General features: G+C 41.0%; 2 protein-coding genes across 7 annotated transcripts in view; one reads left to right on the top strand and one right to left on the bottom strand.

Moving 5' to 3' along the window:
* CCDC25 (coiled-coil domain containing 25) overlaps positions 1–4,082 on the bottom strand; it is a 56,181-nt gene extending 52,099 nt beyond the window's left edge. For 3 of the 4 annotated variants that reach the window (XR_011972407.1, XM_072633834.1, XM_072633835.1), the window contains exon 1: positions 3,815–4,082. Coding sequence is in view for 2 of the 4 variants with exons in the window: in XM_072633834.1 (XP_072489935.1) it covers positions 3,815–3,839 (25 nt within the window). In the remaining 2 variants the exon portion in view is untranslated. The remainder of the gene's footprint in view (positions 1–3,814) is intronic. The other variant, XR_011972408.1, reaches the window with a different exon arrangement.
* ESCO2 (establishment of sister chromatid cohesion N-acetyltransferase 2) overlaps positions 3,992–17,294 on the top strand; it is a 32,484-nt gene continuing 19,181 nt past the window's right edge. Inside the window, exons 1-5 of one of the 3 annotated variants that reach the window (XM_072633831.1) lie at positions 7,123–7,281; positions 8,152–8,332; positions 8,413–8,478; positions 10,055–10,850; positions 11,839–11,935. In XM_072633831.1, coding sequence (XP_072489932.1) covers positions 8,331–8,332; positions 8,413–8,478; positions 10,055–10,850; positions 11,839–11,935 — 961 coding nt within the window. In that variant the 5' untranslated portion in view covers positions 7,123–7,281; positions 8,152–8,330. Of the gene's footprint in view, positions 4,164–6,780; positions 7,091–7,122; positions 7,282–8,151; positions 8,333–8,412; positions 8,479–10,054; positions 10,851–11,838; positions 11,936–17,294 lie in introns of those variants that run through there. The other 2 variants (XM_072633833.1, XM_072633832.1) reach the window with 2 other exon arrangements.

The following is a 17,294-nucleotide window of genomic DNA, read 5'->3' as shown; positions in this document are numbered from 1 at the left end:
GCAGCTGTTGGCAGTGATCTTTGAGCCCAAGAATATAAAATCCCACAATGCTTCCATTTCTTCTCCTTCTATTTGCCAGGAAGTTGATGGGACCATTCAGCAAGATATTAGAATTTTTTGATATTAAGCTTCAATTCAGTTTTTACAGCCCTCTCTCACCCTCATCAAGAGGTCCTATTCCTCTTCAATTTCTGCCATCAGAGTGGTATCATGTACCTATCTGAGATTGCTGATATTTTTCCTGGCAACCTTAGTTCTGGCTTTTGACTCATTCAGTCTGGCATTTTGCATATGTAATCTGCATGTAATTTAAACAGACAAGGTGATAATATATAGCCTTCTCATATTCTTGTCCATTATTAAACCAATCAGTCGTTCCATAGTCGGTTCTAACTGTTGCTTCTTGGCCTACACACAGGTTCCTCAGGAGACAAACAAGATGATCTGGTGCTCTCACCTCTTTGAGGACTTGCCACATTTTGTTGTGATCCACACAAAAGTAATGGTAATTTGGTCTCTCATTCCTCTGCCTCTTTGAAACCACACCTGCTCTTCTGGTAGTTCTCAGTTCACATATTACAGAAGCCTAGCTTGCGGAATCTTAAGTATAACCTTGCTGGTGTGTGAAATGAGGGCAATTCTTCAATTATTTGAATACCTTGGCATTGCCTGTCTTTAGGATTGGGACATAAAATTATTTTTTCCCATCCAATGGCCACTGTTGTGTTTTCCAAATTTGTTGGCATATTGAGTGCAGCACTATAACAGTGTTATATTTTAGGATTTTAAGTAGCTCATCTGGAATTCCATCATCTCCACTAACCTTACGGTTAGCAGTACGGCTCACTTGACTTCACTCTCCAGGAAGTCTGGCTCTACAACAGTAACCACACCATGGTGACTGGTGATATTAAGACCTTTCTTGTTTATTTCTTGCCACCTCTTCTTAATCTCTTCGGCTTCTCTTAAATTCCTTACATTTTTGTTTTTTATCATGTCCATTTTTGCAAGAAATTTTTCCTTGATATCTCCAATTTTCTTGAAGAGTTCTTGTCTTTCCCATTCTATTGCTTTCTTCTATTTCTTTGTATTGGTCATTTAAGAAAGCCTTATCTCTCCTTGCTATTCTCTGAAATTCTGCACTCAGTTGGGTATAATTAGGAAAATAAGTTAAAAAAAAGAAAAAGGTCCGTTAGTAGCCTAAACTTAAAAATCCAGAGACACTAAAATCATAAATTTCAGAATTAGAGGAGAGGGCACAAACCCTAATTCAGGACCTTCGTATTTTATATCCAATTCTAACAAGGGTCCTTGGCTAGCTCCATAGCAAATAAACTACAAATTGGAAGTCAGGTTAACAAGTATTTATTGAGCACCTACAATGTGCTAGGCACTTTGATAGGTGTTGGAGACACAAAGAAATAAAAAAAAAAATTGCCCCTGGTGTCAAGGAGCTCAAAGTTTAATGGGGGAGACTCTTAAATAACTTTATACAAGGACTATATGCTAGATAAAGTGGAGATAATAACAAAGAGAAGGCACTAGCATTTAGGGAAATCAAGAAGTTCTATCACAAAGAGGCACGCTGATGGCAGCAAAAGGTGACAATGGGTACAAAAAGAGCTATAAAGAAAACAGCAATTTATTGCTGTGGCATCACTATATAAACAACTGATGCTCATCATGATCATATTAATTCATCCAAAAATGTTAAATTATGTACATCAGTAGAGTGGAAGACAAAATAGACTGGGAGTCAAGGAAATAGAAGATAAACTTCCTGTGTGATACTGGAAAAAATTTTTTTTTTTTTACTTCTCTGGGCCTCAATTTCCTCATCTCTAAAAGGTGAGGACTGGACTAGATTCCCCTTAACAAGTCCTTTAAAGCTCTTCAACCGCCACTCTGAAATGGCTGTGTCCTTGACAAAGTCACTTTACCTTCTCTGGGTCTCAGTCTCATGCATAAAATAAATATACAGATCAGATAACTAAATCTGTTCCAGTTCTAAGATGTATCACTCTTCCATTAATACCAGGTCCCACTTCAAAGCAAACGCAGGGATAAAAGTAATTAGAGGATACTGATAAAACAAGACAACCTCAAAGCTCAAAAGCAACTACTCTACCTAAAAGCCCATTTCAAAAGAACATACCAATCCAGTAAGTAATATAAATCAATCCTACCACCACTTAGCTGGCATAAGATGAAATTTAATAATCTTTAATAATATACGTTCTTTAATAATAAAGTCTCACCTCTAGTAAAGAATCATAGAGAAAGCATTATGAAGGATTGAATGAATAGCATTCTCTTCTCTCTCGATGATCAAAAGGCAGAATGTCAGATTTTTTTTTTTAAAAAAACACACAGAGGACAATTTCCAGGATCTGGAATACTGACCTTACACAATGACTGAATTTTAGTTTCACAGGATCACTGGTTCATAGATTTAGACCTGAAAGAGGACCTTAGAAGCCCATATAATCACAAATTTAGACCTGGAAAGGCCCTTAGAGGGTCCTCTAAACATGTATTTAGAATAGGAAGGAAACTCAGAGGTAATCTAAGTCCAACTCATTCAAATGATAAAAAAAAAAAAAATGAGGCAATAAAAGGAAAGTGACTCAATCAAGGTAATAAAAGTGAGAGGTTATAAGCAACAAGGAGTCTTTTGCTCCTTGAGAGGCCCCCACCAAAACTCTACTCCTCCACTTGGAAGTGGGGCCGAACCATGTAAAAATGTGACTGAGAAATATTTAGCAAAATAAATAAAAATACAACAGAACATAGATAATGACAATATGGGGTTTTCTAAGTCAATATTCAGTCACAGGGGTCCTTTTTTAAATCATATTTCATTTTAACACTCCCAGTTACATTTTAAAAATTTATCATTTTTTCACATTCATTTTTTAAAAATTTTGAGTTCCAACTTCTCTTCCTTCCTCCAGCTTCTCCTCACAACCTATGGAGAAGGCAAGCAACATTATCGGTTATACATGTGAAGTCATGCAAGACATATTTCCATATTAGCCATGATGCAAATAAATGAACTCATGAAGCGAGAATAGTAAAGTGAAAACTGTGCTTTGACGCTAGGATCCTTTGGAATGGTTTGGTGGTTCCCCGTTTCTATGCGTGTGACACCAACGCTCTAAATCTTCATTTCCATTTTTCTGCCAGATTGTTCAATGATCCGTCCCACGTGGCGTGTCCTGTGCTGTATAACGCACCAAGTTCAAGTCATGTCTTCTTGCTTTCCAGCTGTTTCCCTTAGGTCCGTGTGTAAATACTTAACAACCGTTTGTTGAACGGCTATCTGGCAGTCTGGAGGAGCCTTCCCAGCCCCAGGACGAAGGCACACTCTCGCTAACCAGAGCTGTCAGAAGGTGGCACTGATCTCAGCGGGTTCCCAGAACGAAGAAGAAATATGCCTTCACCCGGAGGTGAGCCAACTGTGCGGAGAGTGGGGAGCGAAGAACCCCCGCGGGTGCACAACCTTCAAAGGGAAGACTGAGTACCGGGGCAACGAAGGGGTTCGTTTCTACCAAAAGGGGAAACTGAGGCCCAGAGGAAGTCAGCGATGCCTCCGGGCTGCACCTAGGACCAGCTCAGAGGCTCTCCGCCCCCACGTCAGGCGCGCTCGTCTACCTGCCGGACAGCGCCCGGAAGGAGCCAGGCCTGCGCGGGGCTGGCCCGAGAGGGCCGAACTCTTGCCGCGAGCCCGGGAGCACTTGGAGCCGAGGAAGGGAGGCAGAGGAGACCCCGAGTCCCAGGGAGCCGCCGGCTCTCCCTTCCCGCCCTCACTCACCGTGGCTGGTGAAGTAGAACACCATGATGCCGGCGCGGGCGGCAGCTCCTCCTCAGGCCGCCCTCGGCTACGAGGTATGGGCTCAGAGCTGCTGCCGAAAAGCAGGACCAAGTCCGTGCGTCAGTCAATCTGTATCTCCGCCGGAACTTTCTCCTGGTCCCGCCCCTCCGACCAGGCACTTCCTGTTTACGTCACCACGTAACGTCACAACGTCGACCCCGCCATCTTAGTAACTGGCACGTTAGCGGCGCTCTCGTAGGGTCTGGTCTCCCTGTGGCTTGGGTACTGCGGCTTTATTGGCGTGACTGCGGAGGGAGACGGAGCGTCTAGGAGGACTTAAATGTGCGGGGTACGTAGGGGAGTTTGAACCGTGTAAAGACGCCTAAAACCCAGTTTTTCTATTAAGATGGTTCCAGTTCGTGAAAGCAGAAACAGTGCAGTCCAATTCACTTAAACTCAGCAAGCGTTGATTGGGAGCTGGAATACAGAAAAATCAGTATTTCCTGCCCGAAAGGCTTTTAATTACTTAGAATGTAAACTCTTTGAGGGCAAGCACTGTTTCCTTTTTGTATTTCCAATGCTTTGCACACAACAAATTGGCACCAGATCTGTAATGTAATTGCACCAGGGCAGAGAACTTCCAAGGAGGGAAACGACTCTTCCTAGTGACGATGGGCACCATCTCTGCTGCTTCTAGAGAGTTTTGGGGAGCGTCTACTGGGACCCCCTGAGGTCCTTAACGTGATCACACAACTGCTATGTGCCATGAGTCAGGTCTTGAACCCAGGTCTCCTTGAGACCGGGAGGCTGGCTCTAGACCCCCTACCCCAGCATATCAAGCTTAGTAGGGACACAGCAAATATCGATTAAATGACAATGATTCAAGGAGGGCGGGAAAAGCCGGGGAACTACGAGGATACAAAGTAACCGGGCAGGGCGGATGTATTGACACTTTGAAAGGATGTGAGGAAAACCTGCTGTAGAAGGTGAGCCTTAAAGGCTTGAATGGAGCTGAGGAAGCCATTCATTCCAGGCATGAGAGGGGGCGTGGACTTGGCAGGTGGACTGATCCGCCTTAAGAAATATGAACAAGTTTAGTTCGGCGTATAGAGGTAGATAAAGATGAGTCGTGTGAAATCAGGTAACACTCATGTTCTTAACCTGGAGTCCAGAGACCCCAAAAATTGTATCCTTAATTTTTTTAAAATAATTTTTTTAGTGTCTTTTTTAACATCACCAGAATTTCTCAAAATATCAGTCCTCCTTCATTTCGACACCTAGCTGCCAATTAATTCAATAGTACTACCTTAACAGTATAATATTTCTACTTTCTTTTATTGAAATCAATTGAAATCAAATTCAATTTTATTGAAAAATACATAGCATATTATTCCCCAGCTTTAACAAAATTCATTACACGGTTCCAGACATTACTCAAGGAGAAAGAGAGACAAGCATCAGCAGCCAGACATGCTAGTCAAAAGCCAGGTTCTCAGTATGTCCCTGATTTCCGGTTTGTTTCCTTTGAGACTTTGAGGAATTTCCCTTTGGGTTAAATCAAGGCTTCCCTCTCTTGATTAAACTGAAATATCTCACTCTCATCTAATGAGCTCATTCACTCTGAGTTTGTATATTCTAAAATGCCTAACTTTTCTCATTTCTGTTTGGGATTGGTGGATAAATGGGTTTACTCACTACTCACTTAATTGTAATGGTCTTTTCTATAATTAGGATTTTGGTGGGAAGGGTCAAGTTAAGATACCCCTTTCTTTTTAAAGAAGAATGACCATGAAAATGACTAGAACTGAGGAAAAAAAACATTCCTCTAAAGTAGCAATGTTTAGGCCATTATTGGGGAAGGGATAAAGTGGTGGAGATAAATATAATTCTAGTCCAGAACTCCTCTGAAGAGATCAGAAGGGCCAGTCTCTGGCTATTCTCCCTTCTCACCAAGAATCAAAGTATACCTGGGAGGGGAATGGGCAGGATTCCCAAAATATCTATCTAGCAAAGCCTCCTCCCAAGCCCCCAACAACATAAAGAAAATGTGGACATAGACTTTCATGAGCAATATACACTCCTTATATCTATGTCTCCGCCAGTTCCTGTCTTCACTAAGTCTTTGGTGGGAGAACTCCCCATGCTGACCCTCACTCAGCTCCTTCCCTTATCCTTCTGTATCATGAAACAGATAATCTCACATGAACTCTCAATGGAGAATTATTTTGTAAACTTGGAATAATAGCTGTACTACCTCCCTAATGGGATTATTGTCAAGTCAGTCAATGAATTGAGTGCCTGCTGTGAGCTGAGTGACTCAAAGAAAGATACTCAAGGAGTTCACAATCTAATAGAGACAACAGGCAAACAACTCTGTACAAATAGGCCATATACGGGCGTTGATTATCATTGGAAATAATCAGTTGATAGTACTAGAACTAAAGAGTATTGGGAAAGGCTTCCTGTAAAAGGAAGGGAAAATTGGGAAATGGAAATGAGGAAAAGCCAATGAAAATGCTTAAAGTCAGGCCATGGGGTGTCTTGGAAGGACAGCCCTGAATGGAGGTAGGAGGCTATGGCAGGGGTTGTAAGGTTGTTGGGAGGGTGGGAGTCGGTGTGAAGGACTCTTGAATGCTGGAGGATTTTATATTTCATCCTGGAGGTGGCAGGGAGCAAGCAGAGTCTATTGAGTACGTTATGTGGGAGCCATGGGTAATGAGTCCGGAAAGTTAATTAAACCGGAGCCGTCCTGTGAAGGACTTTAAATGACACAGGAGTTTATATTTGATCCTGGAGATTTTTGAACAGGGGAGTAACATCGTCAGGCCCGTGCTTAAAAGATCATAAAAGAATCACGGAGCTGCAGCATCAAACCCAAACCCAAAACTCTTACAAAACCTGGAGGACTAGGAAGGGGTGTGGCACTTTGCCTACCATTCCTAGCAAGCGCAGGACTACTGTCACGTGGTTGTGCGCGTCCCGTAACCACCGAGCACCCTGGGACTTCTGGTCTTCGGTGGACTTGACGGGCGGAGAAAACCGCGAGTGTGTTTCCTGAGTCGAAAAGAGGTCGTAGGCGGAGCCTAGAGCAAGGAGGAGACTCGATTGGAGAGCTCGTCGCTCAGCGAAGCCAGAACCCGCGAATGGGAACGGGGGAGGGGCGTGGCCGCAGCTCCGCGCGCTAATTTGAATACACGTTCAAAACGGCCGGGCGGCTTCGGTTGAGGTTAGAACCTTGCTGGTTGGCTTGCCGCTCTCCGCCGCCGCCGCCGAGAGGTAAGGAGCCCGCCAGTTACGCTGCGTGCAGAAGGGGGAGGCATGGAGGACTTGGTGGCAGGTTAAGGGGAAAGAGGAGGAGGACTGGAGTCTGGTCCCGGCGAGCTCTGCGGCCAACTTGCTGTGTGGCCTCGGGCACTTCAGCTAACCTCTCTGGGGGTTCCTCTTGGTGGCTCCTCCCGCCAAGAGCCGTGCGTGGGTGGAGGCAGCTTGGGGTGCAGCGCAGCCATGGCTGGGGAGGAAATCCCGTCTCGTACACTTTACTTAGCCTTGCGACTTCCTTGGCACCTGACCCTCAGTTTCCTCGCCTGTAAAATGGGGTCATCAGTCCCCGCCGTCGGGTGGACTTGAGGACTGGCTGAGGCGGCGTCTGTAAAGGGCTTCGCAGATTGTCAAGTTGTAGGGAAGCGTCAGACCCTCCGGGGCGCCGGAGTGGCACCTGCGGCCTGGCCCCTGCCCCCTGCCCCCGGCTGGGTGACCCTGCGCTAGCCCCGTAACCTCCGGGCGCCTCCGGCGGCCCTCGCGGACCTACCGTAAAGCCGCCTCCCGGGCACTCCTCCCCCTTTGGACTTCTGACCGAAGTTGTGGCTTGGTAATGGCTGACATGGTCCGGCTGTTTGAGGATGGTGTCCCTGGTTCACTTCCAGCCCCGTGCCAGGCCGGACTTTGAAATCCGCTTTTACGCCAGCGGCCGTCTCTGCCTTTTCAGCATCCGAAGCTGCTGCTTCTTAGGATGCTCTGCCCTTCCTTTTTGTAGTTCTGCTTCTACAGAAAGGAAGCGAATATGATCCAGTTCAGCAAACATTTATTTAGCACCTGTTATGTGCTAGGCACCGTGCTAGGCGTTGAGGAAAAGGGGGGAGCCTCAGATCTGAAGGCTGCCTGTAATGTCCAAGTGTGTCGTTGACTTCCGAGTGAAAGCTTCCACATAACGCCATCCCACGGGGTTCGATATGGGTTCATTGGGAAGTGGAGGGCCTCACAGATGGGGAGTCAGTCACGCCCGGGGTCGTCCCCAGCTGGGTGACGTGGATAAATTACTCAATGCCTTTCCTTCTCAGTTTCCAGATACTTGCACTGCCTCCTCCTACCCGGGCTCCTGTGAGGAAAGCGCTGTAAACCTTAAGGCTTGATAGCAAGACGAATTATTACAGTTCCTTCACTTCCCAGCAGACTAGAAATCCTTGATTAGACGCTGCCTCAGGTTTCTGGTGCAGCCTAAAATAATAGTTTGGTGGACATGTTAGTATTGCTTTTTTCTGTACTGGTCCGATATCTATTTTTATGTATTTGGTAATCCTTAAAAATCTTGTATGTTCTAGGGATTCTCATAAGATGGCAAATGCTACTCCAAGGAAAAGGAATCAAAGTTCTTCTAAATATGGCAGGTGAGTTTACAGCACCCCAGCCTGGAAAGGAATCTTAGAGGCCACCAAGCCATCCCACAGTCAGCAAGCATCCGTTCTACAGCCTACCTAAAAAGACTTCTCCTGAGACAAGGGAATCTCCTACCTCAATTAAGTTTTCCCCACGGCTCCTGTTATTGGGAAGTTTTTTATTCACATCAAGGCAAATATCATGCAGGCTTGTGAAAATCTTCCTGCTTGTGATTTTTTTAAGCTTTTTTTTTAGGACATAGGGCTAGTGAAGGAATTTGTTTTACATGCCTATACATATTTGTAATGAGTTTTGTTTCTCTTGCCTTCTCAAAAGGGGCAGAGGAGAGAGAAAATTACAAACTGAAAATGAAATAAAAATCTTCCAGTTTGTCCTTGCTCTTGTCCCGTATCCATAAAAGTCTCCCACCTTTATGTGTCTTAGTCTTTGGGGCCGTGGTAAGGAGGCATTATATCCTAACACAAATTTATAGATACTCTACAACTCTAGTAGCAACTTTCTTTTTGTAACAAATCAGGAAGTTACCTGTCCCCACTAAATGGGAATATTAGATTACTCTATTATTTTCTTTTCACCAGCCAGGCAGATATGCAGTTTCTGCTCTTATTCTAACCTCTTTAACCATTCTAGAACTCTTTTGTTGTGTTGAAAAGTAAAATATTATTTGTGTAGTCATTGAATTGGAACATCACAAGATTTCTAAGTAGTTGTCTTAAAATTTGATTATAATAAACAAAGCTTTTCTTTACTTTTAACAAATCTAATGTTGAAAATCCACCTTTACACAAAATGTGTCAGAAATAATTCTTTCCTTTCTAAAACTGAATCAAAGTGTCCCAAAGGATATATGGTTGTGATTTCTTTAAATAACAAGGTCCCTGGTACATTTAAAATAATTTATTTTGTACTTTTCAAAACAAAGTCAGGTGCTAGCTCTAGGAAAAAAATAGGACTGATTCCTAGGCTCCATAATAAATGAGCATTTGAAAAGGAATATTCTAAGCTGGATTGGATTTTGGGTGGGTTTTTCCTGGAAACTGAGTGAAAGGATATTGGCTAGAGCAGGGGTATCCAACTTGAATTCCCAGAATGCTAGGAACCAGATTAAAATATAATTGAGAAACAATAAATAAAAATACAGCTTAGATAATATTGTTTTGTGGTTTTCTAAGTCAGTATGGAGATTTGAGTTTTAAACCGCTGGGCTTTCAGGATGAGAAAAATTAGTTAAAGCAACCTAGTTGATAATGTATACATATGAAAATGAGTGATTGTTAAGAATTCTTTTTAACTGGGTCAATAAAGTACTGTTACTATGGTCTGTTCTCCTAGACTTAAAAAATAGATTTGTTGTAAGGTGTTTCTTTGTAATGGCATCTTGTTCAATAACATTTATAAAAACAGGCTTTCCAGAGAAAAAATATCTTAGAACTACAACTAATTAGCACAAAGGTATGGAATCCCATTTTTTGTGGGGTCCAGTAATAAGCGTTGTTTTAGGATTATGTGATGATAGGAAATTTGAAAGGAGTAATGCTTAATAATGAATTTATTTTCTTTTTATAGTCTGTTATTTGAAAATCCAGTGAAGAAAATAATATTAGACTTTACTGAAAGTATGCCTCCATCCCCAAGTGGAACCCCTGAAAAAGAAATGTCCCAAATTAATAATGTGAATAAAGAAAATATATGTTGCCTCTTCCAAGGACACCACATATCAAGTCAGTTCAATAAGTATCCACTAGAAACAGTCTGTACCATTCAAAAAGGAGGGGGGGTGACCCCACTGAAGTCACCACAGCAAGGTTCTCCCTTCAAATCTGCTGTATCCACTAGATCCTTTTATAACAGAGATAAATGGTATCTGAACCCACTGGAGAGGAAGCTTGTCAAAGAGAGCAGGTCTCTCCATCAGAAAAATGATTGTGGATATAACAAGCCACTTCCCACCTTGACAGAAAAAAAACATCAAAAGTTGTTCAAGAGGACAAACCCTAAAGTAAAAAAGAATTTAACACCTAAATGTGGAAATTATAAAGGCATTAAAACTGTGTCAAAGAATGCTGTAAAGCTCCAGCAAAATAGAGTGATTTTTAAACCAACCACTGGGCAGGAGGATCACAGTCATGAACCTGACAAGAATTTGACTCCAACTCCTCGAGTGCTGAGTCTAAAAGTTAAACCCCAAGTGACTCTCCAGAGTGGAGCGGCATTTTTTGTGACCAGGAAAAAATCCCACTCTTTGGTCAAAAAAATGGTTTTGGATGGTCAAACGACATCTGGACTCAAGACAAATAAGTCTAAACCAGCAATGATTATGAATTCTGCTTTGCCTAGCACTAATGAAAGAGAGACTTTTGAGGTGAGTCAAGTTCCAGAAATCACTAGAAGAAAGGATGTATGATGGCAAATTTAGCCTAAAAATTGAAACAGAAAAATGATAAAACTTGAGGAGGTTTCTTGAAATTGTTTATCTAGGGGTATCTGTAAAATAGTGAAAAGAGTATTTGACTGGGACTCGGGAGATCTAGGTTCCCATCTCTACAGCTTGCTAGTTGTGCAGCCTTAAAGTAACCTGTCTGGGCCTCGGTTTCCTCATCTACAAAATGTGTTGAACTACATTTTTCTAAGATCGGTCCAGCTCCAATAATCAGTGATATATCACTCCAGTATTTAGGAGAAACAGAGAAAGGACACTTTTTCCCCTCCTTATAGCCTAAGGAAGCATAGAAAGGAGAATTAAGCTTTTAGTTGCCAGCATTTGTGGCCTGAGAGTTCCACAAAATACAACTTGAAAACCTCTCATCTAGACTTAGTCATATAATTATTCCAGATCAATATTATTCTAATATTACCATGGCAACACAGGATATGACCCTACATGATGAATATATGTTGCTTTGAAATTATGTAGATTGACCTTTAGTTTTAATTTAATTTAAAATAGTTTACATTTCCTCAGCGCACAAAAACTGAATAACAAGGAAAATACCAGGTGTTAAAAATTTATCTCGGATAATTTTGAACGTTAAGACACATGAACTATATAGAGTTGAAATGGGTTCGTTAATAATTCACTTCTGACTGGAGAGCAAATAGCAGACCCAAATTAATGTTCTTTTAAATTAGATATTTCTATTTTTCTTTTTTTATTCTTAATTTTAATGCATCTAGAAGAAAAGAAAAAGAAAAAATCAGATTAAGGAGCATTTACAAATTTAAAAATTTTAAATGTGCATTCTAATACATAATCTATTGTGAATATATACAGTATATTGTGATCTTATTAGTTAATTAGAAACTAAACATCATTGATAATTTTTGTTCTCTAACTTGCTGTTTATTTTTAGAGTCCAAATGATAGAATTATTTCTTGTAAAGAATGGAAGCCTGTTGAGGATAAGTCTTTTTCTTTAAAGAGGTCTCAGAGTGAGAATAGTAAGAAAGGTAAGTAAAGTTAAAACAGCTTTTTCAAAAATTAATTGCAATAACCTCATTGTTACAGAGCTGTTTTTCCTGACCACACATGTATAACCTTTACACTGTCCTGGAGGGAGGTAAGGGAGAAAATAGGGAGAAAATTTTAAATTCAAAATTTTGTGGAGGTGAATGTTGAAAACTGAAAATAAATCTATATAAAAAAATTAATTGTGATAATATTTTAGAAAGTAGGCTGACTTGGAAATTATATAGTATTGGGAACCCTGGGAAGGTTTGCATGGATTATATTTCTGTGCTCAGCTCTGTGTGGGTAGGTGTTTTTCTACCCTCCTTTGACCAGTTCAGATGAAAGTAAGGTTCAAATGGCTTTTATCCTTTCTCTGCCTTTCTTTCCTAGTGTATTCCTTTTTCTCCCTCCCTTTCCTTCATCAAAACATAACAAAACTACTCTCAGCCTGACCCTTTTATTTGATCCCTCTGATAACCTTGACAGCATTAGGGTTCTGAGGGAATATTTGTATCATCTCTCCCTGTTGCAGAGACAGGTAGGTGGTTGGTGGGTATGATGAGGGTTGGAAGGAAGTTGTGAGACCCCCACAAAGACCAGGGTACAGGTCACCTGGAGAAGAATTCATGGGCTCAAGCATTATTGAGGTCAAGGTACAGATTTATTACTCTTTTCAGCGGGCAAGAGTTCTTAGGGAATGTGCAACCTTAGAGGGGTACAGGGAAAGTTTATATAGGATATTCTATAGTCAAGCATGTGCCAAATATGCTAACTAGGTGTTTTGGGGTGGGATTAGGGAGTGGTTAAGGAGTGGTCAAGGAGTGGTCAATTCTTAAAGGAACATGCACTTTTGGTATCTACTACACAGGTATTTTACCTAGTTCATCAGGGAAATAGCCCAAGGAGGGGCTACCTGGAGGTGTGGTTTTAGGCCTGAACCGGTCACTAAGTCAACCAAAGGACAGGGCTGGCTCAGAAATACCAAGCTACTCTCATTGATGTCTAGTTAGACTAGACAAATGTAAGGGAATATAGGTATATCTAAGTCTTGGATACATATGATTGGTCATGAGTAGTAAATGTCATTATGACCCAGGGCACAGCCTGTTCTGCCAGTACACAGCTGGTTCAAACTAATAAATTCTATAGGTACAGCTGGCTACTATAGCAGGAAGGGAGATAACAGGGACAGGCTGTGTCCTTGGGCTGGGGAGAAACTGCCTGGGATAGTGTTTTGAGGCTAGGGAGAAATGTGACTTTTAAAGAGAAATGTGGTTTTAGAATTGGGACCCAAGCACCCCATCATGTAGAGCACCAGTCCTTCAAAGTCAAGAAGAGCTGAGTTCAGTTTTGACCTTAGAAACATCAACAGTGTGACCCTGGGCAAGTTACTTAACTCTGTTTGCCTTAGTTCCTCATTTGTAAAATGGGGACTCACTGGGGAAGGAAATGGCAAACCACTCTAGTATCTTTGCCAAGAAAACCCCATGAACAAAAGTTCATGGGGTCACGGAGTTGGATACTACTGGACACTAACAACAACTCATTATTGGAATGTAAATTCTTTGCCCTTAATTTTGTCCTTTCTGATTGCTCAATTGTATTTACCTTTTATATTTCTCTTGACCCTTGGGCTAGTATTTCAAAATTGCTATTTAGATTTGGCCATACTTGAACATACTCTTAATTTACTAAAGCTTCATTTTTCTCCTGTACTATTATATTCAGTTTTGTTAAGTCAATTGTTCTTGGTTATAAATCTTATCTCTTTTGCCTTTTGGAATATCATATTCCACACTCTGCTCCTAAATGTAGCTGCAAATGTTGTGTAATCCTGAATCCAAACTGGTTGGCTGCCTCCTATTTGAACTTTTTTTTTCTGGCTGCTTGTGGTATTTTTTTCTTTGACCTGAAAGTTCTGAATTATATTATGCTGTACCTGGAAGTTTTCATATATTTCTTATGGATTTATTAACTTTTTGTTCAGTACATTCTGACTTAAAGAAGTAAAATTGTGAATATCTAGCACTAAGGTGTTCTCCTTCCAAGTCTTTTGACATTTAAAAAACTTGTTTCATTTTTTCTAGGAATTCTAGTTTAACTTGTAATCCAAGCTGTGGTTTTTTGTTTTTGTTTTTTGAGGTTTTTCTTTTGTAGAGTTAGTCATTCTCTTCTGAGTTTGTGTCTTGAACAGCATTGTCATTATAATAGCAGCTTCTTTTTTTTTTTTAAACTCAATTCTCCAGTCTCATTTCCCAAACCGGGATTTTATGTAAAGGCCAGGCTCTGTTGCACTTTTCTAGAAAGAACATTTAGTTTTCATTTGGTTCAAATTTTGTATTTTCTGGGAATTACTGCTGCTTTCTCCAGGTATTTAGTGCTGTGTTCTTCTAGGATCTCAGGATCAGCTAAAGATCTTCAATCTTTCAGTCAGCCCAAAGCAATCTAATGTAGAACATAATTCAGTTGTTGCCCTTTTGGTCTTAACTTTGCATATTCCAGGTGCTGGTTTGGGCCTGGGTGTCACAAATGTAGACTTGCTTCTGGTTAGAGCACCAATATACCACCAAAGGTTCCAGCCCTGTGTTAGCTGGAAGGATCTGCAGGTTTCATAACAATAGAATTTCAGGGTCCTCCCTGGTCTGAGTTTCCTTGTCCTGGTCCTTCAGTTATGAGCTCCCACTACAGGTTCACAGCTGCTGCTCCTTTCATTTCCTTTTCCATCCTTGGTAAACAACCTCAGGCCACAACTCAGCAGTCACAGATGGGCCACCCCTAAACATAGATCCCCTCCTCAGTTCACACTGGGTCTGTGAGTCAGCTCTCAGTTGACAGCAGCAGAGCTTCCAGTTCACTCCTGTTCCTACTCCCTGCATAGTCAGGCCTGTCCCAGCCTGTTCCTTGACTACTTCCTGTCCCAGCTTATAGTTAGAGGCCTCAGGTCATCCCCCATGCTGGAAAGCTCTATGCGATACTTTCCCAGCTAGACTTTGTACACAGAGCCCCCAGACCTGTCTTCCTATACTGACCTGAATTAGAAAAACAATTCCAGATACATTTTTCTTTCCACTGTACTAGACCTTCACTGATTCAGTTTAATCCACCTGTAATAAAAGAGAAAATGATGAAAAGAAAACAACTGTAGATGAGGAGGGAGAAGATATTACTTCATTAATATCCTGTAGACTGCTACAAGGTCATTTTCTAAGGTATAAAAAACTGCTAAATAAGTACTGAAAGGCAGAAATATGAAAGATTTCCATTACAAACCATAATGATGCAAATTGCAATTGATGAGGGAAACATGAACAAAAGAAACAAATCTATGGGGTGATTTTTATTGGTACTGTGATTTGTTCCTTTAATTTTTTAGCAAATCACAAAATTTTAGATTTGAAAGGGACGTCTGCTGCTATTTCAAACCAACCAAAAAGACTCCTTAGTCTACCACAGCCAACAAGTGAGATCACCCAGCCTCTTTCTGAAGGCCTTCAACAAGAAGAAACCCAGTACCTTGCAAGACAAACCCTTTTATTCCATTTTTGGATAACTCTTCCTATGAGGAAGGTTCTCCTGATACCGGGTCTTAAGTGTTCCTCTTATGACTTTTGGTTCTGGCTTCTTGGAACAAACAAGTCTAATCCCCCTTCCACCTGAAATTCCTTCAAATACTAGAAAATATGGCTTATTGTATGTTTCTTGAGCTTCTCCAGCCTATGGGGAAAAAAATCACCAGGATAAGACTAGACAGTGAATTCTGTCAGAAATTTAAAGAACAAATGATCCCTATACTACATAAACTTCAAAAATAGGGGGAAAATACTTCTTTCCACAAATTAGATATGGTCCTGATATCTAAGAAGAACTATAGACTAATATTACTACTGAGTATTTATTAATGAAAAAATATTCCATATAATATTAGTAGGTAGCACTGTTGTTCTCAGTCATGTTCAAGTCTTTGTGACCCCATATGGGATTTTCTTGGCAAAGATGCTGGAGTAATTTGGCATTTCCTTCTACAATTCATTTTACATATGAGGAACTGAGGCAAACAGAGTTAAGTGACTTGCTCAGGGTCACACAGCTGGTATGTGGTTAGGCCAGATTTGAATATATGAATAGAAGTCTTCCTGACTCCAGGCCCCACGTTCCATCCACTGAGCCACCTAGCTGCCTGAGTAACACTACATCCAGTAAATTATTCACTATGACTAAATTTGGACTTATATCAGAAATACAAGAATGGTTCAACATTAGGAAGAAAATTCTGAGGTCCAGAATAGCAAGGGGAACTAATGAGAAGAAATGCTAGGGAAGGTGACCTAACTCTACCAGATTTCAAATTGTATTATAAAGCACCAATTATCAAAACCACTTGGTATTGGCTAAGAAACAGAAGGGTAGACAAGTGAAATAGGCTAGGTACTCAAGACACAGTAGGCAGTGAATATAGCAATCTACTGTTCGATAAACACAAGGACCCCAGCTTCTGGGATAAGAACTCACTGTTTGACAAAAATTGCTGGGAAAACTGGATAAAAGTGTGGCGGAAACTAGGCATAGACCAATGCCTGACACCGTACACAATGAGTACATGATGTAGGTATAAAGATTGATACTATGGACAAATTGGTGGAGCAAGGAATAGTACGTTTATCAGATTTATGGAGAAGGGAAGAATTTTTGACTAAAGAAGAGATAGAAAGCATTATGAAATGCAAAATGGATAATTTTGATTACATTAAACTGAAAAGTTTTTGCACAACCAAACCCAATGCATCCAAGATTCAGAGGGATGAAGAAAACTGGGAAAGAATTTTTGCAACTGGTGTCTGTGATAAAGGCCTCATTTCTAAAATATATAGAGAACTGAGTCAAATGTACAAGAGTACAAGTCATTCCCCAATTGATAAATAGTCACAGGATATGAAAAGGCAGTTTTCAGAGGAAGAAATTAAAGGTATCTATAGTCATATGAAAAAGTGCTCTAAATCACTATTGATTAGAGAGATGCAAATCAAAACAACTCTGAGGTTGAATATATCACACCTATCACATTGGCTAACATGACAGAAAAGGATGATGATAAATGTTGGAGAGAATGTGGGAGAGTTGGAACACTAATTCATTGTTGGTGGAGCTGTGAGCTGATCCAACCATTCTGGAGAGCAATTTGGAACTTTGCCCAAAGAGCTACAAAAATATGTGTATCATTTGACCCAGCAATACCATTTCTAGCACTGTATCCCCATGAGATCATAAAAGTGGGAAAGGGTCCCACATATACAAAAATATTTATAGCAGCACTTTTTGTGGTGGCCAAAAACTGGAAACCAAGGGGATGCCCATCAGTTG

The sequence above is a fragment of the Notamacropus eugenii genome, chromosome 1 (genome assembly GCF_028372415.1).
Source record: "Notamacropus eugenii isolate mMacEug1 chromosome 1, mMacEug1.pri_v2, whole genome shotgun sequence".
NCBI classification, from domain to species: domain Eukaryota; kingdom Metazoa; phylum Chordata; class Mammalia; order Diprotodontia; family Macropodidae; genus Notamacropus; species Notamacropus eugenii.
This window is presented reverse-complemented; position numbering and strand designations above follow the sequence as displayed.